The sequence below is a fragment of the Melanerpes formicivorus genome, unplaced genomic scaffold (assembly GCF_026170545.1).
Source record: "Melanerpes formicivorus ecotype bairdi unplaced genomic scaffold, bMelFor1.0.p_v2 SCAF_7, whole genome shotgun sequence".
NCBI lineage: Eukaryota > Metazoa > Chordata > Aves > Piciformes > Picidae > Melanerpes > Melanerpes formicivorus.
Genome location: NW_027142359.1, coordinates 23,701,859 through 23,725,857, shown reverse-complemented (window position 1 = coordinate 23,725,857; position 23,999 = coordinate 23,701,859). Strand labels below are relative to the sequence as shown.

Below are 23,999 nucleotides of genomic sequence, written 5' to 3'. Positions count from 1 at the left end.
AAAAAAAAAAAAGTATAAGGAAATTGAAAGAAAAAGGTTTGATTGGAAGCAAAATAAAGACTGATCTTCACAATTCTCAAATCAGAGACACTGGCAGAAAAAGCTGCACTGAACAGAACAAATCAGTCCCTAATGAAGCAGATGACAACCAGATAGCTGCTGCTGTAAAGGACCCTGTATATCACCAAATAAGCACATGAGCTTCAGACAGTGGAGATGCAAGTCAGATCAAACAGCACATGGATGGCAGACATCTTCAGGCTCTCCAGCTTGGCTGGGCCCTGACAAATGCATGATATGGTGACCACTGCTGAATAGTCTGCATAGCTGTTAGTTCTACATTTACAAAGCTTCTGGAGGTGGCACCCTAAACCTTTACTGGTGTTTAATTGCCTCTGGACTTTGGCTGCTTTCAGGAGCAAAGCCTAGGATGAAAGGAGAAACGAGAAGAATGTGAAGACTTTTAATAATGGCAACCATTCTGTACCCATTTAAAAACTGGGCACAGGTGAAGTGTCTGCCCAGCCCTGTCTGGTTCCAGGAGCAGAGGCTGCAAGATTTCTCATCAGAGAGATGCTTTTTTGCTCTCTCTGATGCACAGTGTCGCTGTGTTTTACTCTGTGTAAAAGTACCAACAGGCTTTCAGCAGCACTGCAGTGGATGCTCACAGAGCTGTGGCACGAGTGTCCTGTTGCACTTCTTCTCCACTACTACATACTTTGTACGTACTTACAATGACTGTAGCAAGTAGTCATGTGAGGAATGTGTAAGAACATGGCCTTAGGAGCAGGTCCCACCGTGCTGATCACTTACCCAGCTAGCACACATGGGAGTGCTTTGCATTGCTCTGTCGTGACGTTTCAGTCTTGCCAGTTGACTGGTACCTACCTCCAGTTGGCCACTCCTTAGCTTTGTGAAGGAAGGAAAGGGAAGAAAAGCAAATCATGTGTTGAAAGTAATTCCTATTTCGTTCTGTAACCCTCTGAAGAACAGAACTGGCCCTTCGTGTATATTACATACGAATAGCAGTTCCTTAATAGACATGTCCTGGGTTAACAGAGCCTGCTCCCACAAGCCACTATCTCTACAGACAGGAGGGAAATTAACTCAAAAAACCTCTGGGCTGAGATAAAGAGAATTTAATGAGGTGATAAGATGCACAATTACCTTAGCCTGTTTGCAGAATAGTACAGCAAAATGCAGAAGCAGCAGCAGAAGCCAATGCACTCCCTCACCCCCTGACCCACAGCCCACCCAGCAGAAAAGACCAACACCCCAAACCTTGAATCTGATAGCAGCAACGCAAACAGGAGACTGAACTTCAAGCCCCATGAGACTGCTCCAGCCAGCACTTTTAATTTTGAAGCTGGCCTGATGGCAGCATGGTATTGAATATCAGCAGCAGGTTAAACTCAACCCATAACAACATAAGATTATAGAATGGTAAGGGTTGGAAGGGATCTCCAGATATCATCTAGTCCAACCTCCCTGCCAAGGAAGGATCACCTAGGTCAAGTCACACAGGAACACATCCAGACTGGTCTTGAAAGCTTCCAGAGGAGGAGACTACGCAACCTCTCTGGACAGCCTGTTCTAGTGCTCTGTCACCCCTACAGACATGTTTCTCTCTGTCTGTAAAGTGGATGAAGAGACAGACAGAAGTACTGAAAGTTGGGCTGCATAGATCTGGGTCTTCACTGCTCAGAGGAAAGCTCACAGTATGAAATGCAACAAATTGATATTAAATGAGGAGTAATGGTAAGGCAGGGAAGGAAAAGAAGCTTTATTCACATGTCCTGTCCTCCACACTCCTAGGTGTCTGTACCCTGGAGCCACCCTTTTACATCGTGACAGAGTACATGCCGTTTGGGAACCTGCTAGACTATCTGCGGGAGTGCAACCGAGAGGAAGTGAGTGCTGTTGTGCTGCTCTACATGGCCACTCAGATATCCTCTGCTATGGAATACCTGGAGAAGAAGAACTTTATTCATAGGTAGGTGAAGCCACATTGAGCTGGTACAGTTTCAGATGGCCATGATGAATAGGCCTAGGAATTCCTCCTTTTAGGGTGGTTTCGTCCAGAGCTCACACTAGCTTATCCATGGGCTGTGCTGATTTCTTATCCATGGGCTGTGCTGATTTCACTACTGTCTTACAATACCATGATTTTCATAACAACCTTAAAAGCTCATGCACAACTGCCTGCCAGCTCTGAAGGTTAGTGTTGTCCTGATGTATGTGCAGGATGTGGTCAAATCCAAGTCCCTCTTTTAATCCAGTCAGGTAAAGCCATACCATAGAGCTGTTACCAATGTGTGATGAGCTGCTGATCTCATCCTTTTCTCAGGAAACAAACTTCTCACCTTATTGCTTCTAAGATAAGTCCACTCAGTTTTTGATACTGTTGAAAGCAAAGCTCATACTGCTTTTGTCTGCTGTAAAACTAGAGTTCTTCCTGATCCAAAAGAGAGGGACAGGCTATGCAACCACAAGACTGCATTTAAAGCTCTGCTTGTGCTCCACTAAAGGAGTGTGCTTTTCCCTTTTGCACAGGGACCTGGCAGCACGGAACTGCTTAGTTGGGGAAAATCATGTGGTGAAGGTGGCTGACTTTGGCTTAAGTCGACTTATGACTGGAGATACCTACACAGCTCACGCTGGAGCCAAGTTCCCAATCAAATGGACAGCTCCTGAGAGCCTGGCCTATAACACCTTTTCAATCAAATCAGATGTGTGGGGTAAGAAAGCTACACTTCAGTGCCCTTCTCTTTTTCATTTTGCTGTGCTTTGCCAGCCTAGACAGTAATTTGCTTTCTGGCCTGAGCAGAAACATGTGGGGAGGAGATGGTCACAACTTCATAGACTGACAGCCTGTGATATCTTCGCCTGGACTGGCCTGAAATATCTGCAAGACTTATGACCAGCAATTGTGTTTTCCTCATTTTGCAGCCTTTGGGGTGCTGTTATGGGAAATTGCTACCTATGGGATGTCACCATACCCAGGCATTGACCTCTCTCAGGTGTATGATCTGCTGGAAAAGGGCTATCGGATGGAACAGCCAGAGGGGTGCCCTCCAAAGGTTTATGAACTGATGAGGGCATGTGAGTATCTCCTTTCAGTTTGGGGTGTTTGCTGCCTCCTTGGACAGAATCAAAATTTATCTCCTACCAGTTTCAGGCACTGAGATTTACTCTGCTCTCTCACCTTGCAGGCTGGAAGTGGAACCCACCAGACAGACCTTCCTTTGCTGAGACCCATCAGGCTTTTGAAACTATGTTCCATGACTCAAGCATCTCAGAGGGTGAGAGTCACTATTGCTTTCTTTCTGAAACAGTACTGGAGGTTATCCCCAGAGTGCTGTGTCTTATGGACAGGCCCTTAAGGCTCATCTGCCAGCAGTGGAGAGTCTTGGGAAGCTTCATTCCTCAGTTTCTTGACTATGAGTGGGTAAATGTTATGTTCTCTTTCTTGCTGCACAAATACTCAAACTTCAGTAAAGCAGTGCAGGAGACAGTGGAGTTTCATTGGAGCACTAAGATGCCAGAGAGTTAGTCTAAAGAATATGGCCTCCTCTAGTAGAGGAAGCCTCTTGTTTCCCAGACTGAAGAGCAAGAAAAGTCAGTGATGCTGAGAGAAAGATTATGCATGTCATGATCCCTTGCTGACTGCAGCAATTCAGTAATGAAATATTATTCTGCCAGCCCTCATTTTTTAAAAAGCATGCCTTAATCTCTGGATTTTCTACTTAGCTACTTCTAGGAGGGAATCTGTGCAACTCAGCTCTCCAGTGTAACCAACTTAGGAGGTCAATACTGGTGAGAAGTGTGACACTAGACAGCAGACAAGCAGAAATATCTAAGCTTCTAAATTTGTTAATTTTAATTTTGTTAAATTTGTTAAATATGAAGCTGATCCTTCCACTTCCCTGATACATTTAAAAACACACCAGAACAAACTCTACCAAGGAGGATCTGTAGCAGGCACATCAAGTGCCCTTGCACAGCTGCCAACCTGGGTGTGGGCAGGAGGCTGTTAGGTTTTTTCTGGCTTGTTGTTTTTTCAGTCACATACCTTGTGTTGACATTGGGAAGGAAACACAGTCTTCATTTCTGATGGGGAGGTGCAGTACTGTGCCTCAGCAAAGCAGCTTAGATCCAGATCCAGGGAGGACACAACTTTTGGGAGATGCCAGGAGCAGCAGCAGGAAGAAACTTAACTAAAAAGAGAGGCAAATACATTAAGTGCTGGATTTAGCTTGTGAGCAACCCTTAACCCAGCAGAGAGCAGAGTTCATAGGAGATCTCCTGTACAGATCCTACCACTGGGTTTTTTGCTGCATTTATGAAGGTGTACATGGGTTTGAAAACATTATGAAAATCTTGCCCTGAATGCCTCTGGATTTGAGGAGGAGCTAAATCCATAGCCTGCATATTTCTCAGTTATCTATCTCTTCTTGCCAGTTTGGGTTTGCAGTGAAGACACAGATTTTCTGTTCCTCTGCTGTTCTCTATTCTAACTGCTCCCTTTGTGTTTTTCTTTCCTTACAGAGGTAGCAGAGGAGCTTGGAAGAACAGCCTCCTCCTCATCCATAGTTCCTTACTTGCCCCGGTTACCCATGCTTCCCTCCAAGACTAGAACACTGAAGAAGCAGGCAGAGAACAAGGAGAACATTGAAGGAACGCAGGATACTGTGGAACACTCAGCCTCCAGCTCAGCACCAGGTATGGGCTCTGGGACAGCTGCGGTGAGGCCACATGCTCTGGGACAGGCTTGCTGCAGGTGTAAGTGGCCAGAGGAACAAGAGGACAGCACAAGGTGACACAGGAAGGTGCTTTGTGCTGCTGTGTCCCTGTTGGCCTCTGCAGCAGCCTGGTTATTTACTAGCAGGTTGCAAACACTGCAGCTTGCTCAGTCTTCCTCTAGCAAATCCTGTTGTATTTTTTCTTTAAAATTTAGTTTTGCTGCTTGTTTTTTAATGCCAGAGCAACTTCACTTTCCCCTCAGCAGTCTCTTAAGTGACCTCCTGAGTGCAGCCAACAGAAAAATCAGGCATACGGAAGTGGAATAAAAGTAAAAAGACTTCAAAAGCACACCAGCCTTACAGAAAAATGGAAGCGCTGACTTCCTCTCTCAGGCTCTCTCTGCAGCACCTGGGCAGCTAAATAGAGCAGGCCCGTAAAGCCCACTGCAGGACACACAGGTGGAAATGGAGCCTGGCTTTGTAGCTTCACACTTGTCTCTTCTGTCTAGGTTTTATCAGAAGCACACAGCCAACAAGCGGGTCCCCAGCGCTGCCTCGCAAGCAGAGGGACAAGTCTCCCAGCAGCCTGTTGGAGGATGCCAAAGAGACCACTTTCACCAGGGACAGAAAAGGTGGCTTCTTCAGCTCCTTCATGAAGAAGAGGAATGCTCCCACACCTCCCAAGCGCAGCAGCTCCTTCCGGGAGATGGAGAACCAGCCCCATAAGAAATACGAGCTCACGGGTAACTTCTCATCTGTTGCTTCCTTGCAGCACGTGGATGGGTTCTCTTTTGCTCCCACACAGCAGGACGCAAGCCTGGCGTCACCCAAATGCTACGGTGGGGGAGCTGTGCAGAGGACCTTCTACACTGATGATGGCACTGGTAGCAGCAGCGGTGGGGGCGTGAGCACCGGCGGTGGGTGGTCGGGCATCACTGGTTTCTTTACACCGCGCTTGATTAAAAAGACACTGGGGTTACGAGCAGGAAAACCCGCTGGCAGTGAAGAAGCTTCAAAGCCTTTTCCAAGGTCAAACTCTACATCTTCCATGTCCTCAGGGCTTCCAGAGCAGGATAGGATGGCAATGACCCTTCCCAGAAATTCCCAGAGGTCAAAAATCCAGCTGGAACGGACAGTGTCCACCTCCTCTCAGCCTGATGAGAGCACAGGGAGGGCCAATGACCTGCTTCCCAAAAGGTTTGAAGAAGGCCCTGCTTTGACCAGAGAGAGACCAAAAGCAAAACTCTTGCCAAGGGGTGCCACAGCCCTCCCTTTCCGAACCCCCTCTGGCTCGGAAGAGAAGGAGGGTCCAGGGCTAGTAGCAGCTCCTAAGGGCAAAGAAAAAAACAGTGGCTCACGGCAAGGGGCTCTTGACGACGGCGAGAGACTGGGGTGGTCATCTCCAGTAAAGGCTGCAGCAATACTTCCAACCACTCATAACCACAAAGTGCCAGTCCTAATCTCACCCACTCTCAAACACACTCCAGCAGACGTGCAGCTCATTGGCACAGACTCTCAGGGTAATAAATTTAAGCTCTTATCTGAGCATCAGGTCACTTCTTCCGGCGACAGGGACCGGCCCAGACGGGTAAAACCAAAGTGTGCTCCACCTCCACCACCAGTGATGAGGCTCCTACAACAGCCTGCTGCCTGCTCAGATGCAGCAGAAGAGCTGAGCAATGCGGCGGGAGCACAGCACGGACTGGAATCGAGCGAAGGGAGTAAGAAGGCAGCAGCAGCAGCACCTGTTGGTGGAAAATCTGGGAGGCCCGTGATGCCTCCACCTCAAGTGCCTCTGTCATCGTCTTCCACCTCCCCGGTGAAAATGGCCAACGGCACGGCGGGCACGAAAGTAGCTCTAAGAAAGACCAAACAGGCAGCTGAGAAGATCTCCGCAGACAAAATCAGCAAGGAGGCTCTGCTGGAGTGCGCAGATCTTCTCTCCAGCGCCATCGCCGAGCCCACACCAAACAGCCAGCTGGTGGACACAGGGCACCAGCTGCTGGATTACTGCTCAGGCTACGTGGACTGCATCCCGCATACACGCAACAAATTTGCTTTCCGGGAAGCCGTGAGCAAACTGGAACTCAGCCTGCAGGAGCTGCAGGTGTCCTCAACAGCTGCTAGCGTCCCTGGGGCAAACCCCGTCCTTAATAACTTATTGTCCTGTGTCCAAGAAATCAGCGACGTGGTGCAAAGGTAGCTACTGTCAATCTGGGTAAGAGAAACACACATGGGGAGAGGGGAGGGGGGGGCTTTTTTCCGTACTGATGCTTTCAAAAGGAAAGACTGATACTTGAGTATGTGAAGTACCTCAGATCACTGAGTTCTCCTCACGTTTACAGGTTCATCTCAATAAAAAACAAAAGGGGATGGAGAGGGTAGAGTTAAGATGTAAGGGGCAGAACATCAAGGATTTGTCCCTACCTAGTCAGGATGATCTGCTTGGTGTGGCAAGAGAAGAAAGGCCCTTGCTCCTCCCTTGGAGAGGCAGGAGAATCGGTGGCAGGTTCTTGCTCTGGGAAGTGTGTTCTGATGTGTGATAGCTGGAGTACTGGAGTGGCTGCAGGCCCCTTGGCTGTACTGATCCTCCCCTGGCTGCACCAATGCATGCTTTGGCCTCTGAGAAGGCAAAGGAGAAGCCCTGGGGCTCCGCTGGTGCTCCGCTGGTGCCCACTGCCGAGCTCTCGGAGCTCTGAGAGGGCAGGCAGTGTGCAGCTGGGGGAAGGTCTAATGCACTGACAGCATTCAGAGCTGCTGGAAGCGGATGCACTAGCCCAGACGGTGCTGACTTCCACAGCGCTGCTGCTGCTGTAAGAGAACTGCAAAATGAGTTAATATATGAACTGTCCCTTTGTCCCTCCTGTCCCACTCATCCACCACACGTTCTCATCGTAGTCGTAGCGGAAGCGTCAGGGATGCTGGGCAGACTTACCACTGGAATACCCTTTCCCCGCCACACAGCCTTCACTCAGCTGACACCAGTTCCTAGTGGTCTAGCATGGGTGCTGCTTGATGGTCTTTTGTGAGTAGTTTGGGGCTCTTGCACAACTTGCCAGTCTTGTTATTGGGGTGGGTGGGTTGGTTGTTTTCTCTTTTTTAAGCTCTAAATCGTTTTTAACTTGTTACCAGGTTGACTTCCCAGTTCAGTTTCATCCTTGGGAGGACTCATGGTAGGATAGGCAGAGCTTCTGGCTGTTCTCCACATTCCTCTAGCAGTCACAGTGCTGCAGGGCCAGCTGGAGAACCAAAGTACGGCCACGTGCCTTCACTGCTGTAGGGCTCCCTGGACCTGTCCCACTCACGGTGTAGCGCTAACCTCACTGATGGCTTCCTAGGGTTTGTTCTGGTGCTTACTGGTCCTGCAGGCTTCCAGCTTCCCTGGAAGCTGGACTAGCTCTGTAAGCACAGGGAGGTTGCAGCCACAGCCATCATCTTTTCATGCATTTTAAAGGCTAGGGCAGAATCTCGTGCTGTGGAGTAGGGAACAGGCACATAAACTGTGGGCTCCTTGGCCCGAGATGTGACAACAAATGTGGTGGCTCTGCCTCAGAGAGCTCCTGCTGGGTTGTGGTCTCTGATGGCTGGTGCCTACTGACAATCCCAGAATGAAAGCAGGTGTGTCACTGAAGTTGTCTTCCTTGGTGCCAGCACTGTTTGCAGACTGTTGTGGCCTCCAAAAGCTGGTCTGCTGTGTGTATGCACAGCGCCTGAGGTGTAAACGCACTGGCAGGGAGGAAGACCTCAAGTAGTTGTTGCTTAAGGAGAGGAAGAGGCCTGATCCAAACACACATTACCCTGCATGCTGCTGCTCACTTTACTGTTGGTGATGATAGAGGATCTCACTTGCTTTGCACCTTAAATCTTTCTTTTTTTCACTAAAATGCTTTTTAACTCAGTCTGAGTGCAACTGTGCTGGTTTTAGTTGGAGCATTTAGACGTGAGCTGGGGCACAGGTGTGAACTTAGAAGATGGGCACTTCCTTTGCTGTCTAGGAGCATTGCCCTGTTAGTGCTTGGAAATTGGCAGGGCTGCCTCAGTGAGAGTCCTTGGTTGTTCCATGGAGTGAGACAGGAGCCTGGAGAAGCTTTAGGAACAGGCTGGTGTCTGAGCAACCTCATTTTCATTGAGGTCTGTGGTAAACAGAGCTGTGTCACGATGCAGGAACATGCACCAGTGAGCAGTACACGAGGTGGAGTGGACCACATAAGCTTCACTGCCTGAGTAGGTGAAGCAATGAGAAGGCCAAGCAGTGCCTCCACCCCACCGGACAGGCAGGAAAGAGAGTTAATTATTCCCACCAGTCACTTTTACTCCAGTGAGCTGCTACCTGAGTGGAGAGAAATGGAAGTAGAATAGAATAGAATAAACCAGGTTGGAAGAGACCTTCAAGATCATCGCATCCAACCTATCATCCAACACCACCTAATCAACTAAACCATGCAACCAGGCACCCCATCAAGTACAGCCTGAGCAGTACCCAGCCAACCCAACAAAGTTCTGCAGTAGGACCTTCAGCTTGCCCTGGCTCTCCCATAGCTCTCAGGGGAAGAGCTGTGCTGAGGCTCCTCCACAGCAGCACTCAGCCATGAGGCAGAGCTCCAAACTATTATCTTGTAGACTTTACCAAGGGCTTGTAGGGTTTAACCTTATCTCCTGCAGTCATTTTTATTGAAGGTGTGAATTGCTGCCTGCCGAACGAGCTGCCTGTGGAAAGGTGACCTGCAAAGGGAAGGCAGCTGGCAGTGTTGCTTCACGTGGCTTTGTCAAACAGCCAGCAGGATTTGAACAGTGTGGGAGCTTTCTTCAGGGCAGGAGGGCAGGTCCTGTTTGTCCTGGCAGACAATTGCCTGGTTTCATCACCCTACTACCACTCAGCCTAGGACAAGCAGATGGAGACCAAAGCGACTGTCAGGGGAAGGGTGGTGTAAGCAGGCAATTTTAAGGCTGTAACTCCAGTTCTGTGGAGCATTTTGAAAGGAGCCCCTTTGTTCCTGACTGCCAGTCTTCTGGAAAAGCTCCAGCAAAAGGACTGAAAAGCAAGAGATTCCTGGAACATCTAACTACTCCATGTTCCCTCTTCCAGCCCTGTCTGAAGAAACTAACTGTGCCCCAGCAAAGGGCTGGTTCCTCTCCACAGGCCATCCCCACTTCCTTTCAAATGCCACCTGGTTTCTCCTCACCCAGGGCAGAGGTGATGAGCAGTGGGGGACAGGGCAGTGGATATTAATGCAGCTGGAGCAGCCATCTAATTCTACAGACACAGGGTGGCCAAGGTAGGGCAGGACCTCTGGAGGTCATCTGGTCCAACTCCCCTGATCAAGCAGGGACATCTACAATCATTGCCCAGGACTGTGTCTAAAAGGCTTGTGAGGCTCTTCAGGGATGGAGACTCCACAACCTCTGTAGGCAACAGAGGCACATTCAGTTCAGATCCCTCCTATGGTGGAAAACTAGAGAACAGTGGAAGTTGGGGGTTTCCTGTCATCACTCCTGTGGGGAGTGTTTCCTCTGCTCTTACCCCATGTCTCATCAGGTGGGTGGATGGTAGGTGGTGCTGACTTTGCACTGGTTTTTCTCCCCCTTAAATAGGAGGCTGCAGAATTGCTGCTGCTTCTGCTGCCCAACAGTTTTATTCCCAAACTGGCAGGATAGCAAAAGGATGGTACCAAGGAAGGCTGCCAGTCATTGTTGAGCTGTTCTTCCTTCCACAGCTACTCTCCCACAGTTGCCTTTGTTTCTTCTCCCTTTTTCTAGGTTTGTCTTTCTGTTCAGCCTTAAAGGTCTCTACTTTAGCATCTTTGCTTTCAGCCTTGCATTGTATGTTCCAAGTGACATAAGGCTGGTGGAGCCCCCTTATTTGTCCCAGTGAAGAGCACCTCTGGCACCACTGTTGAGGGTAGGGGACAAGGCATGAATTCCTGTTGTTTCCTCACCACCAGCAGAAGACCATGTGGGGAGAGGATGCAGTTATGGCCAGGCTCTCTCACTTCACTAGTATGGGCTGGAATTTGAAGCTGACATCTTCACCATGGGCTGGCATTGGGTGGGGCCTGGTAATGCCAAGCACAAAGCATGCACTCCCATGGGCGAGCTGAGGTTGGGGCACTTTGTTCCCTGCTGCTGTGGGGTTGGCTGGCTCACAGGGACAATCCTTTCTCCTTCCTGCACCACCCACTCTTCCAGCCCCATTGTTGTGTCTCTGCCCTCTGAGGGGCAGCACTTCCATTTAATCGCATGGATCATGAGTGTGGACAAGGGGGAAGCTGAATTAGTACATTAGGTCCTGGAACTGCATCAAATTTAGCAACTGGAAGAGCAGAAAGGAGCAGTCTTAGTGGTGCAGAAGACAGTGGGGAAGGGGAAGAATGTCTGCTCCCATCCTCACGTGGATCATTTCTCCTGAGCACCACTGGCCTTGGGTCAGTGAGACAAGTACAGGCACGCTGACAGCCTATCAGCTGTGCTCGTGCCAAAGTTTTATGGACGCAGCTCTGGAAGCAGCAGGAACTAAACCTCATGGAAAGTGCTGTCACCAGAGCAGCCCCTGAAGGGCAGCAGGTGTGAGCAGGTGGGATGGGTTGTGCCACACAGCCACAGGGAAATCCAGACCCTGGTATCTGTTCCACCTACCTGAGGCCAGGCTGCCCTGGCAAGGTGCTCCACAGCCTGCTTGTCAGTGCTCTTGGGGCAGCAGCAGCTGTGACAATTGCTAAGGAATCCAAAAGCTTGTTTCTGCAAACCTCACAGGCTGCTATCTTCTAAAACACTCAACCCAGCCCTGCTGCTGACCAGTAGCTGGCAGGAAGTGACTACAGCATGATCAGAAACCTCCTCCTTCAGCAAGTGGCTCCATCTAGCAACTGGGTTTGTACCCCAGCTCCCTATAGTGTAGAGCAGACCCTTCAGCCTGTTCCCTAGTGGTGGGAAGCCCGAAGCTGTGGGACACCTGAGTTATTTGTGATACCCACACAGTGAGCACTGTCTGTACCAAAGGAGGCTTTTCTTCCACACCTCTGTTGTGCACGGTGGGGTGAAGCCCAGTCGGCTTGGCACGCTGCTTGTGTCGGTAGTGAGCTCCTTGGGGCGGGGAGGGGGGGTGGGGGCAGGAATGGAGTCAAGTGAAACATGTTAATCACCAATCACTCTCTACCAGTGTTGTTGACTGTTTTTGGGTTTTAATTGTTATTGTAATACATTTTGGTTGTTTTTCTAATTTAATTCTCTCACTATTGTCTGACTGTGAACTGCGAACAGTGTTAAACTTGATGTAAATAAGGCCCTGGGGAGGGCCTCGTGGCCTGTCCTTCCACCAAGTTTTGCCAATTTGCATTTTGTTTTAAATAAAGGTTGCAATATTTTATTGGCAAAAAAAAAAACCAAACCACCCCACCACCCAACCCAAACAAAACAAAACCACCACCTCTGTTTGTGTACCTGCTGCTTTCCCCCCACCCCCTCTCAAGGAACAGCTGAAGGGGCTCAGTACTAACTCACTGGTTCGTTTGGGTGAAAAAACCAGAGATTATTATACACCTGTTGAAAAGGAAACCATTCAGCTGTGTCAGATTGTACACAAGAGCAAGGTCTTTATTTATGCCTTTGAAGTCACACAGTGTTGCCCCGGGGTGGTGTGAGGGGAGCAGTTCTGGCTGCTGGGATTCTGTAACCAAAAGCTTTTCAAGCATACAGGAGCTGGTAGCATCGGTGTGATAGTTGCCCTTGTTGGTAACACTGCTTCTTATTCTGTTAGAGAACAGAACTGCCTGACACCAGCCCGAGGACCCCCTCTCTCCCTCTCCAAGCAGCAATGGTCTGACCTGGACAGCTGGAGATTCTTTTCTATTTGAAAAAATCCTAACCACTTAACTCACTCAGTTAACTAACTAACAACTTCCTCAACTCTCTGCCCTGGTTACAAAACACAGCCCAAGCGGTGTCCTGCTTGGGGCTGCATCCTCCTTTCCCCGGGCGTGTCCCCAGAGTGATGTTTCCTGGGCTAAAGCTTCAGGCTCAACACTTGCCCTGAAGAGATTAGCAACAAACCAAGTTTCAGGCAGCCCTGACAACAGTGTGTGCTGGCACAGGCCCAAAGGTCCAGTCTAGAGACAAGAGGTAGGTTTAACCTGGCTTTGCATCAGATGAGCAGTGAGAAAGCAGCTGGCTCATCCTCCTGCCTTGGACTATGAAGCCTTATTAGATAACATGGCCAGCGTGCCCGGAGGGAAACGCCAACTCAACGTCTGCATGACTAGTGACTATCTGGTCAATCTTTTCCCAGAGGTTGTGCTGCTCATTGCTGGCACCAAGGTTCAGAGCTTAAAATAGAGCAAAGGTCCATGTGTGGGCTGTCCAGGCAGCTAAGCCCTGTCCTTGGCGTGTGCCGTTTCACCCTCGCCCCCCCAGGCCAGCTGTGTTGGAAGGGAGTTTGGACCTACAGGTCACAAACCTGTCCCTCCAACACTGTTGAAATTTTTTGGTCCTGCTGTAACATAACTTTATCACCTGGCAGGTACCCAGACAGCAAACAGCCCCTTGCTGTAGTAATGCTGAGGCCAGGCAAAAAAAGCCCCACAGCATGAAACTCACTGGAAGAAAGTGAAAAACCTCTGAAGTGTACTGCACCCATGAACCCCCAACTTCAGCCACAGCCTGTTCCTTCAGCTGCCATCTCCCCCCCACCTGCCTTTTGCCCTTGAAAGGGGACTAAGTCTCCCCTTTTTCTTTCTGCAGTGAAGCAAACAAGCTCTTCACCAAACTGGGGGGGTTGGAGCTAGATGATATTCAAGGTCCTTTCCATCCCAAACCCTCCTGTGATGCTTAGCCAAACTGCATAAAAACATACTATCAGCAGAAGCTGACCTCATCCCTGCAGCTGCTTCCATACAACGGAAGACTCCCATGAGAGAGGGATGCTCCAAAGAGAAGGGCTATGGATTTGACATCTCCAGAAGAGATCAGTCAGTCACTTTCTCTGTGCAGGGACCTCCCTGCACCTGCCATGATCCTGGTGTGCACATCCCCAAGCACCAGAGGCCTTGTGAATGCAGGAGAGCAACAGAGAGAAAACAAAAATTCCAGCAAAAGTTCTGAGAAAGCTGGGGACAGGGATGAGGAGGACATGGCTTCTGCTGGACTGTCTCCACAGGACCAGTCTGTCCAAGGCCTTCACTACACACTAACAAACCAAGGCCTTGGGCATCCTCACTCCTGTCACACAAAGTCCCCCTCAGCACAACCCAATCACTACTTCAGGTTACTACCTGCTAAAAGAAGGGACTTAAAAGCCACCAGGCTGGCTTTTAACATGGCCAAATGCAGGCTGTCCCCATGTCCCAGCAGCATGGCCAGGCTGGGTGCCCCTCCTTCCCTCCAAGCAGCCCTCAGATGAACAGGGGCTTCAGTCTCTGTCCCGGGGCAAGCACATGGCTGGGTAACCTGCTTACCCACCCCTCTGCAAGGAGAGCAGCTCCTAAGCGTGCAGAACCATCTTCACCGCTGGCGGTGTCCCACAGGGTGTTCAGGGAAGGAAGTAGTTGATGCGCTGGGACACCGATTTGCAGCCCTGTGCAGAGAAAAGCTTCTCCTCTTTGGGCACATACACCATCATCCTGGCCACCTCATCGAGGGCCGCCTCGGTGTACGGAAGCCTGCGGGCCAGGAAGGCGTCTCGCGCGCAGAGCTTCACGTGGTGGTACTCCAGGGGCAGGAAGGGCACGAAGAAGTCAATGAGGTTCTCTTCCAGGAGGTGGCTGCGGGCATAACCGCTCTCTGTGGCGAAGCACAGGACAAAGTGCCTTCAGAAGCTTCATCTGAGAGCCACTCTCCCTTCTAAGAGCCAAGGCTTGTGTCTCTGAGGGGGCCACACTGGCTATCCAGCCACATGTGGTGGGAGACACACACAAGGGTCTCAGGATGGCTGAGACCACCATAAAGACCTGGCCAGCACCAAGTCTGAACACAGAGCATGAGTAGGGCTTGTTCAGCTAGGCCAAGAGAAGCCCCAATACTTTCCTACAGTGTCAGGTGGCCTCTCACAATCTGGCCATTTTCAGGGCTGAAAGGGACATGGAGGACTCCCAGCTCCCCCTCACCTGTGGTGCCTTGCTCATGTGGGTGAAGGGAGGGGCTGACATTGCAAATAACCTGTCAGGGGTGGGGTTGGAATGAAGCTTTGTCCCATAGCACACCCTTGTGCAACACAAGGTGGAAGGGACTTGTGTAAGCAAGGCCCCAAGCTGGCACAGAGGGACAGGTGTGTGGGCAGGCTGCCCCCAACATCCCACAAGCAAGCCCAGCTCTTACCTTCAGCTTCCTGCAGCTCCAGCTTCAGCCGTGGCTCCAGGAATTCCATGGAGATCTCCTCCCGTGCCCGGCCAGCTCTCCAGAAGTCCAGGGCTACCTCATTGATGGTGTTGCCACCGAGATTGCTGTGGGCACAGAGAGGAAGTCACTCAACCATGCCTCCAGAGGTAGGTGCCAGCAGCCTCCCCTACAGCAGCTTCAACAGCAGCAGTGGATCTGTTGCACAGGATCAGCATTTGGAGCACTCAAACTGTACAATTGTTCTGGTTGGAAAAGTCCTTTAAGATCATTGAATCCAACCATTCCCTAACTCTACCAAGGATGGTGCTAAACCACATCCCTCAGCATCCCATCTCTGTCTTTTAAACAGCTCCAGGGAATGGGATTGAACCAGAATTAGCACACACAGGAATCAGTTTCCTTCCCAAAGAGGCACTTTCTGTAGGCATCTATAAAGGCCATCTTCCATCCTGCCAACTCAAACCCTGGGACCAGGAGCCAGAATCCTGCAGCTATGTTAGTCCCTGTCTTGGTTGAGATGCCATCAGCCTCTCAGGTGACACTTGGCTATACTCCAAACAAGCCACCACTGAAAGTCCGAGTCAGAGGGCAGAGCACATGGCATGAGTCCCATCAGAAGTAAAGGTCCAGGGCAGGGGTGCAAGTGGCAACCCAGGACCTGGCAAAGCATCCCCTGCCTAAGGGACAACACAGTGCAGTTCCCACACAAGGACTTCTCTGGTCACCCTCCATGGTGGGGGAACATGAGGTCCTGATAGCCTTTGAGGCTCCCAGGGCAGCCCCTTACCTTTGAACATAGTCCAAGATCGTGCCCCAGTGCCAGTGAAGTGGTGATATGGGGAAGCAGCTGGCTGCAGAGCTCATGTTGGTGGGAGGCAGGGAGGCACAGATCTCACACCCATCTTTTCCCTTCTCTTCATGGGAGGCAAAATTAAAAAGCCACCACCACTGCCTGCTGCCCATCTGCTGCCTTTTGGGGCTAGGGAAACAACTTGTCCTGACTCTGCTCCAACCCAGACCACAGGAGCCACTGACTGAGGACAGGCAGCCAGCCCCACCACGTCCCCATCCCCCAAACCTGGCAGGATCAGCCAGGTGTCCAAAGGAGCCCTGGGGCAGAGCCAGCCCTGCTCCAGCAGGTCAGTGTCACACTGCCACAGAGTATGATGAAATCCCCAGGATTACACACTGCTGCAGCTGAGTGCACCCTGCTCCCCTCTGCTCCTGGGGTGTGCACATGCAAATGTCCTTCCTCCCTTTGGGTGGGAAAGGAACCAACCAAACCACAGGATAAGCCGATGCCAGGATCAGCCCTCCCAGCACAGCAGACCCATCTGTGTGCAGCCACTCCCCACCTTCCACGCCCAGCTAACAATGCCACATCACACAGGAACTTTCCATACCGTGACCTGCCCCTTCAGCTTTGCTCCCTGGAGTACAGGATCTCTCTGCTCAGCTGTGCAGTGTGGCCCCACATTAGCTCAGATTCTCACTGGTTCCTTGTCTCACAGCCTAGATTCTGGCTCAGGTGGCCCAGCTAAGCTACATCTCAACTTCTTCTCCAAATGCCCTGTACCCAGGGAAGATATTCAACATCCATAAGCAAAGCTGACAGGCAATCACCTCTTGGAGGAGTGAGACATCTCTTCACCCTCCCCTGCAGCCTGAGCTACTCATATTCTACATCCCAGGATAAATCCCATCACTCTGTTCCTCCCCATCCCTTTCAGGGCCCAGAAATCACCTGAGGAAGAGGAAGATGGATCTCCGGTAATCCACCTGGCCCGGGTCAGCGTGAGCCATGAAGGGCTTGATGGCATCCAGGAGGCCAAAATGAAGTTTCTCTGCCTCATCAAAGATGAACAGGGACTGCTTGCAGAGCTGCAGAGTCTCGCTTATCTGCTTCCTCAGCTGAGCCTGCAGGACAGCACAGAGGAGTGTGAGGAGGCCAGCAGCAGTCACTCCACCAGAGCACGGATCCCACAGGTTAACCCTGGCTGACAGCTAAGCAGCACACAGCCCCCAACCACCCTGTGGGACAGAGAATAGGAAGAGCAAAAGGAAGAAAAAACAATGCGCCAAGATGAAGGCAGTTTAATAAGTGAAGGAAAGAGCAAGAAGAAATCAAAGCAAGTGATACAAAGGTGACCTCCCACAGCCTGATGCCCAGCAATGGCTTCCTACCCCAAACCCACCTCACTCAGCCTTTACTGCTGAGCAGGGTGGTAAGTGGCATGGGATGTGCCTCTGGTCAGTCAGGCCAGCTGCCTGGTGTGTCCCCTTTCCAACTTCTTGCAGGGGCATGGCGGGAGAAGGCCTTACGGCTGTGCAAGCACTGCTCAGCAGCAGCCCAGGCACCAGCGTGGTACCAAGAGGGTGTCAATCACAGAGCCAAAACACAAACCCCTGCAGGCTGCTGTGAGGGAAGGGAACCCCGTCCCAGCCAGAGCCAGCGCAGCGAGCATCCCCAGCACAATGCTGTGTCGTTGGTTCTCACCTTGTAGGAGTCCACATACTTCTGGTGGGGGAAGTGGAAGAGGGAGATGAACAGCCTGACACAGTCGCTCCTCAGCCCGTCCTGGAACAGGTGGCTGGCCACCAGCCGAGACACAAAGTTCTTGCCTGTGCCAGACCAGCCATGGAAGGAGAGGACCAGAGCCTTCTCCGGCCGCTGGCTGCGCAGGAGCCCTCGCACTGCCCGGATCACAATTTCTTTGGCCAAATGCTGCCCATGGAGCTGCCCATTGAGGTCTGCTTCTAGCCCTGTAGGAAAGGGAGAGCTCTAACTTGCTCACCTTGAACTTGCAGGCTCAGCTGCTGCTGCAGATGTGAATAAGAGGAGAAAATGTGGTAGGGCACTAAGACCATAGGCCCCTGCTGTTGAGGCTGCCTGTCTGAAGTGGCATTAAAGCCTCAAGTCAATGAGGCAGGCTGCCTGTACCAGTGAAGGAGGCAGGCAGGAGGGAAAACTTTTGTACTGTGGGGGTGCTGGAGTCCTGGAACAGGCTGCCCAGAGAGATTGTGGAGTCTCCTCTGAAGAGATTCCAAACCCATGGCAATCCTGAGCAACCTGCTGTGGGTGACCCTGCTTTAGCAGGAAGGTTGGACTGGATGGTCTCCAGAGGTCCCTTCCCACCACCCCACCATTCTGGGAGTCTGCCTGCACCCTGCCTGCACCAGATGACACACACCTTCCACTGACTCCTTTTTTCCTTTGGGAAGTGGAGGAGGTGTTTGGTGACTGTGGAGAGCACTGAAGCCCAAATGCCCTCAGGAGCTCCCAGCAGAGGGTATGGATAGCAGAAGTCTCAGAGCCAGTAAAATGCAGAGACATCTGCACAGGGCATACAGACAGGTCCCAGTGTAGCCTCCTGACCTGAGGCTGGATACTGGGCCAGTTTGAATCCCACTGCCTATGCCTGGGAGCTACTGGATGAAAGCAGGACTGGTGGCAAAGCAGAACAGACATGCTGTATAGTGAGGAACAAACTTCTGCAGTCCAGAGCTACAAATGAATAAGGGAAAACAGGACTTGTTTCAGCCCCTTGACCTCTCAGCAGCTCAGCACCCTGCTCAGAGATGCCCTCTGCTTACATCCCTTGCTAAACCACGTTTTGAAAAAAGAAAACCCCCTTCAAACAAACCAACAGCAAGAGGCAGCAGAGACAAGCACTGCTGGAGGCTCCCAGATACAGCACAGAACCTACCCGTGACGTTGTTGACTATCCTGCAGTCTCCTGTCTCGCAGCACTTGCCAAAGCTGCAGTACCAGGCAGAGAGGATCTCCAGGTAATCCTGGCCCACCAGAGGCAAGCTCCAGCCTGGAAAAGGCAGTGGTCTGAGCAGAGAAGTGCAGCAAGTGGCTTTTTTATTTTGTGAAGCTGCACAGCTGAGCCCAGTTATGGGCTGCCCTCCTGGCAGGTGCAGGGACACAGGCAGCTGCAGAGGGGAATAATCACCTAACAGGCAGCAGCTGGCTGAAGTGGGCATGGAGAGTCATGGCTGGTGCAAGAACACTCCCCTCACCCACATACATGCTTGGAGTAGTAAGGGGTACCCTGTAAGTAAGGAGGAAGATGCCCAGGGCAGTGCCCCTCAGGAAGGAACTGGGGGCACAGTCCCCTGTAAGTAAGGGGCACCCTGCAAGTAAGGAGGGAGATGCCCAGGGCAGTGCCCCTCAGGAACGAGCTGGGGGCACAGTGCCTTGTGCTGGAGGTCACAGAGCATTGGGATTCTCTGCTGTTTCTGGGGCATGGGAGAATAGGAGGGGGAGAGGAAGCTGCTTACCTGGGCTATGACTAGACTCTCGTTCTTCCTCTTCTTCCTCCTCTTTGCAGCCCTCCTGCCACACCTTGCATGCCACATACTGCCAGTACTGCTTGGAGAGAGCACCCACGGCTCCCAAGTGCTTCTTCACAGCTTCGTACCTCACCCTGCCCCACGGTCCCACCTCCGTCACGGGGCCCCTTTCCTCTTCCCAGGGCCCCCGTGTCTGTGGAGTCGGTGGTGTTGGTGGGGTCCCTCGGCTCCCCAAGCCCCCAGAGTCCCCCAGGAGCAGCAGTAGCAGGCAGGAGGCCAGCCCCAGAGGGAGCCACAGCGCGTCCTGGCCCATGGCGGCAGGGTGAGCAGCCCTTGCCCCGGCACCTCTGGGTGTCCGCGGCTCCCGGCCCCCCTTAAAGGGCCCAAGCCGTGACCTCACTTCCTGACCGCCCACGATTGGAGTTGCCGAGGAAAGAGTCGTGGCGTGGGTGTGACAGCCAGGCTAGAGACGGCCTCACGCCCGCCTGTCCCACGAGCAGACTCCACCGGACTCGCAGCACGGCTCCTGCCGGTAACACGTTGCAAAACCTGACCTAGTTCCGAAGAACAGGCATCGGCACCCGCCTGGCCTCTGCCCTGCACAAACCTGGACCTTGTCCTGTCCTCATGTCCCGCCAACCCTCCCTGGAAGGGGAGAGAGGCAAAGCAGCCCTTTTGCTCCAGCCGGGATGGAGAGCTGCCCAAGGCAGCTTCTGCTCCACCACGGCACAGCAACGAGTTAAGCAGCCCAGCGGCTCAGCCAGAAATGCAGGAAGCGCCGGCAGGCGCAGCGCTCAGGGCTCGTTTCGGAAGGGACACAAAGTAAACAGGCACAAACAAGGGAGCAGGAGGCAGCGCCGGGATCTGCACCGAGCCGTGCCCTGAGCACCTGCTTGCTGCCTGCTGTGTGGTGTAGCAACTAAACCAAAGCTCTAGGAGAAACGGTTTTGCTGCTGGCTCTGGGACAGGCTGGCTGTGTCACAACTTACCTGCCCCCAGAGGTGCTACTCTTGGACACAAGTGCACCTCCGTGCACCGGCACAGCCAGCAGCACCACAGGAGGGTGGGCTCTGCCCAAGAGGCCAAGAAAAAGGTTTAGATTAGCACAGAACCACCACGAAATCGTGTATGAGAAACGAGGTACGACTCCTTACCACCACTAAGCTCACCACCACCACCACCCAGGTTCTCCAGCATGCTATAAACCCCTCCTGTGCAGGGAAGCAGTGAGCACAGTGCCCGGCTTTGCTTTGGCAGGAGATTCTGGGATCCTATGCCAACCCCGTCTTTGATTTGGGAAACTCTTCAACCCTCCAAAGCACTAAGTGCTGCCCTGCTGAGCACACCAACTCTGCTGGGGGGAGGGAAGGGAAAATGAGAAGTCAGTCCCTTACAACTTGCATTTTACTTTGAGCTGCAGCCGCTGTTGGCTTACTGCAGGAGACTAACACCTCTGCAATAACCTCTGCGAGTTACTGAGCATTAGGACAGATCCACTCACAGACAAACCAACAAATACTAAATCCAGCCTGGCAATTCACTCATCCAGGTGGATGAAGAGTGGGATCCAGCACTGCCAAGGCATGGAGTGGAGGGCATCACCATCTACAGGTGGCTATAGATATTACATATTGGCTTTTAAGGTACTGGTATAGACTTCACCAACTCCTGACTAATCAGTGGGGCTAATACCTTAACACCAGTTGCAGTAAGTTAGAGAGAACCAAATCTAACCCCACCCCCCCAACCTAACAAAAAACCCACAACAAACCAAAATCAACCCAACCCACCCCACTCAAACAAACAACCCTCCCCCAAACCCAATTAAAAATCAGACTGTGGCCACAGCAGATGAAACTGCTGCTGGCCCTTCTGCAAAGTAGCTGAAACATCTGAATTGAAGCATTTGTAGACGTTTATAAAAAACCATTCATAGCTGCAATATTTAAACTCCACTCTCCTGGGCTAAGAGCTTTCACTGAAGACAGCTTATCAAAATGGAAGACTTGGTACAAAAAACCAGATGCTTCCCTGTTTCAAATAAAGCAGATTCAGAGAGATAAAACAACTGGTGGGCCAACAGCAGCTCCCTGGAACTGTGGTGTGATTCCTGGCATCTCAACTTTGCTCAAGGGCAGCAGCACATCCTCAGAGCTGCAGGGGGAAACCAAGAATGGTTGTTTAGTAGTCTGCCAACTACTCTGACCTGGCTCTAAGGTTAACAAAGCACTGAAGTGGGGCAGGAATCACTCCCCTTTAATTCAGTTCCCATTGTGGGCCCCAGGGAGGACATCATCTCCACAGATTAAAGGGAATAGAATAGAATAGACCAGACCGGGTTGGAAGAGACCTTCAAGATCATCATGTCCAACCTATCATCCACCACCTAATCAACTAAACCATGCAACCAAGCACCCTGTCCAGTCTCCTCCTGAACACCTCCAGTGATGGGGATTCCACCACCTCCCTGGGCAGTCCATTCCAATGGGCAATCACTCTCTCTGTGTAAAACTTCCTCCTGACCTCCAGCCTGAACCTCCCCTGGCGCAGCCTGAGACTGTGTCCTCTTGTTCTGGTGATGGCTGCCTGGGAGAAGAGACCATCCTCTGCCTGTCTACAACCTCCCTTCAGGTAGTTGTAGAGAGCAATAAGGTCACCCCTGAGTCTCCTCCTTCTCCAGGCTAAGCAACCCCAGCTCCCTCAGCCTCTCCTCACAGGACTTGTGTTCCAAGCCCCTCACCAACTTTGTTGCTCTTCTCTGGACTCGTTCCAGCAAGTCAACATCCTTCCTAAACTGAGGGGCCCAGAACTGGACACAGTACTCGCGGTGAGGCCTAACCACTGCTGAGTACAGGGGCACAACGACCTCCCTGCTCCAGGAAGAGATCCTAGTGCACTACACTGAGAACTGCTCATACCTGACTTGGGGAGGATGGAACTGAGAAGCACAGCAGTCAATACTCTGGTAGATCTTTCTGGGATTATATCCCACTCTGGTTTTGCTTCCTCTGGGGGATCTCGAACCCTCACTATGGTATTTGCTCATCTTCAGCTGACAGTCTTGCAGAAGAGGTAGCTGGAAGGACCCAGTGATGATACTGGTTGCATGGCTTTTCACCTTTGTGGCTAGCTATTCTGAAGCAGTCCTGGTAAGCTGCAACCATCTGATTAAAAATCCATGATTTTAGGTCAAGTCAGGTCCTACAGTGCAGGGATCATCTAAAATGAAGAAAAAGGACCAAGAAAATGTGTTTAAGCCTGGCTTATTCAGCACCCCAACACAGCCTGGTACAGGGGAACCTTTAGCCCAGGATTTTACAGCCAAGATGATTCGCTGGGCAGGACAATGCCACACATCCATCCTTCTGTGATTTTCCCTGTTTCCATATAGCAATTCCTTCTGCACATCCATCAATGAACTCTGACAGAAGGCAGAAGGACAGAGACTCTCCAGCACTTCAGTGTAACACAGCTATGGATTAAACCACTCAGTAAAAGGAAGGTCTGGAATAAACAATGTAAGAGGAATCCTTAACCTTCCTTCCTTTAGTTCCCGTCCCACCCCCCAAAGTCCTATCCCCAATCTCTTAGAAATACTGAGAGACTCCAAAGAGAAAAACTCAACACAGCATCAGTCTCACACTTGGGATCTATGAACTGAGAACTTATTTTCATTGCCAATGTTTAAAAATCAGTAAAAACGTGTAGGAAATTGGAGAAAGTGCTGATTTTCAGACCCCTCTGGGTGTCCACTGGCTCAAAGCCCTTTCTGTTCATTCTTCTGTAAAACTATCTTCATTACATAATCAGAAACTTTAGAATCTTCCATTCACATGAATTCTCACCCTGTTACTAAGGCAAACCACTCCAAAATTACCCAGCAGTAATACAACTGAGTGCTTGCAAAAACAGCTTTCCAAACTGGCTATTTCAGCCTTTCCAAACTTAACAGCATCTGTAGCTGCTCTAAGTTCTTCAGCTGCTTATACACTAGCAAGAATCCCACCCTGCTCCTGAGCAGATTGGCACCTCAAAAATAGAGATGGAAGATATGAAATGTTATTGTCACCACACAATGGTAGGAGACCAAAAAAAAACAACCCCACCCCCAGAACATCCTCCCCCCTAAAAAAACCCAAAATAAACTCCCAAACCCAGCTCTTACAAAATTCAGCAATGCTGAAGTCCGAAGGTTCAGCTGAGAGACTCCAGTTTATAAAACCAGCAGGTGCTTCACACCAACATGCTGATGGTACAGGTTAGGTCAAAGAGTCTTCTGCACTTCCAGAAGCAGCACAGTGGTTTGGTGGTGTCCTGGCCCCAGGAGCTGTGTAGGGAATATCACAGTATCACAGTATCACTTAGGTTGGAAAGGACCTCGAGGATCATCGAGTCCAACCTATCAACACAGACCCCATGACTAGACCATGGCACCAAGTGCCACGTCCAATCTCCTCTTGAACACCTCCAGGGATGGTGACTCCACCACCTCCCTGGGCAGCCTGTTCCAATGACGAACGACTCGCTTGGTGAAGAACTTCCTCCTCACCTCGAGTCTAAACCTCCCCTGGCACAGCTTGAGACTGTGTCCCCTTGTTCTGGTGCTGGTTGCCTGGGAGAAGAGGCCAATCC

At 51.2% G+C, this 23,999-nt stretch overlaps 2 protein-coding genes and 1 long non-coding RNA gene across 8 annotated transcripts in view; 1 reads left to right on the top strand and 2 right to left on the bottom strand.

Annotated features, from left to right (window-relative positions):
• Positions 1 to 16,928, top strand: part of ABL2 (ABL proto-oncogene 2, non-receptor tyrosine kinase) — a 56,065-nt gene extending 39,137 nt beyond the window's left edge. For 3 of the 6 annotated variants that reach the window (XM_068141414.1, XM_068141416.1, XM_068141419.1), the window contains 6 exons: positions 1,816 to 1,993; positions 2,554 to 2,738; positions 2,950 to 3,102; positions 3,213 to 3,302; positions 4,549 to 4,722; positions 5,252 to 12,090. In XM_068141414.1, coding sequence (XP_067997515.1) covers positions 1,816 to 1,993; positions 2,554 to 2,738; positions 2,950 to 3,102; positions 3,213 to 3,302; positions 4,549 to 4,722; positions 5,252 to 6,945 — 2,474 coding nt within the window. In that variant the 3' untranslated portion in view covers positions 6,946 to 12,090. Of the gene's footprint in view, positions 1 to 1,815; positions 1,994 to 2,553; positions 2,739 to 2,949; positions 3,103 to 3,212; positions 3,303 to 4,548; positions 4,723 to 5,251; positions 12,091 to 16,798 lie in introns of those variants that run through there. The other 3 variants (XM_068141417.1, XM_068141418.1, XM_068141415.1) reach the window with 2 other exon arrangements.
• Positions 12,307 to 19,932, bottom strand: TOR3A (torsin family 3 member A). Its single transcript, XM_068141420.1, has 6 exons — positions 19,356 to 19,932; positions 18,776 to 18,889; positions 17,566 to 17,831; positions 16,813 to 16,985; positions 15,048 to 15,172; positions 12,307 to 14,513 (listed from the first exon to the last, which is right to left on the bottom strand). Exons 1-6 carry the CDS (start codon positions 19,678 to 19,680, stop codon positions 14,263 to 14,265), a joined length of 1,254 nt encoding a protein of 417 aa, XP_067997521.1. The 5' UTR covers positions 19,681 to 19,932; the 3' UTR covers positions 12,307 to 14,262.
• A 1,248-nt stretch (positions 19,933 to 21,180) lies between these two features.
• LOC137442177 (uncharacterized) lies at positions 21,181 to 23,709 on the bottom strand. The gene is made up of 3 exons (XR_010987605.1): positions 23,533 to 23,709; positions 22,286 to 22,586; positions 21,181 to 21,521 (listed from the first exon to the last, which is right to left on the bottom strand). It is a non-coding gene; the product is annotated as an uncharacterized lncRNA (long non-coding RNA).
• Between the last annotated feature and the right edge of the window lie 290 nt (positions 23,710 to 23,999).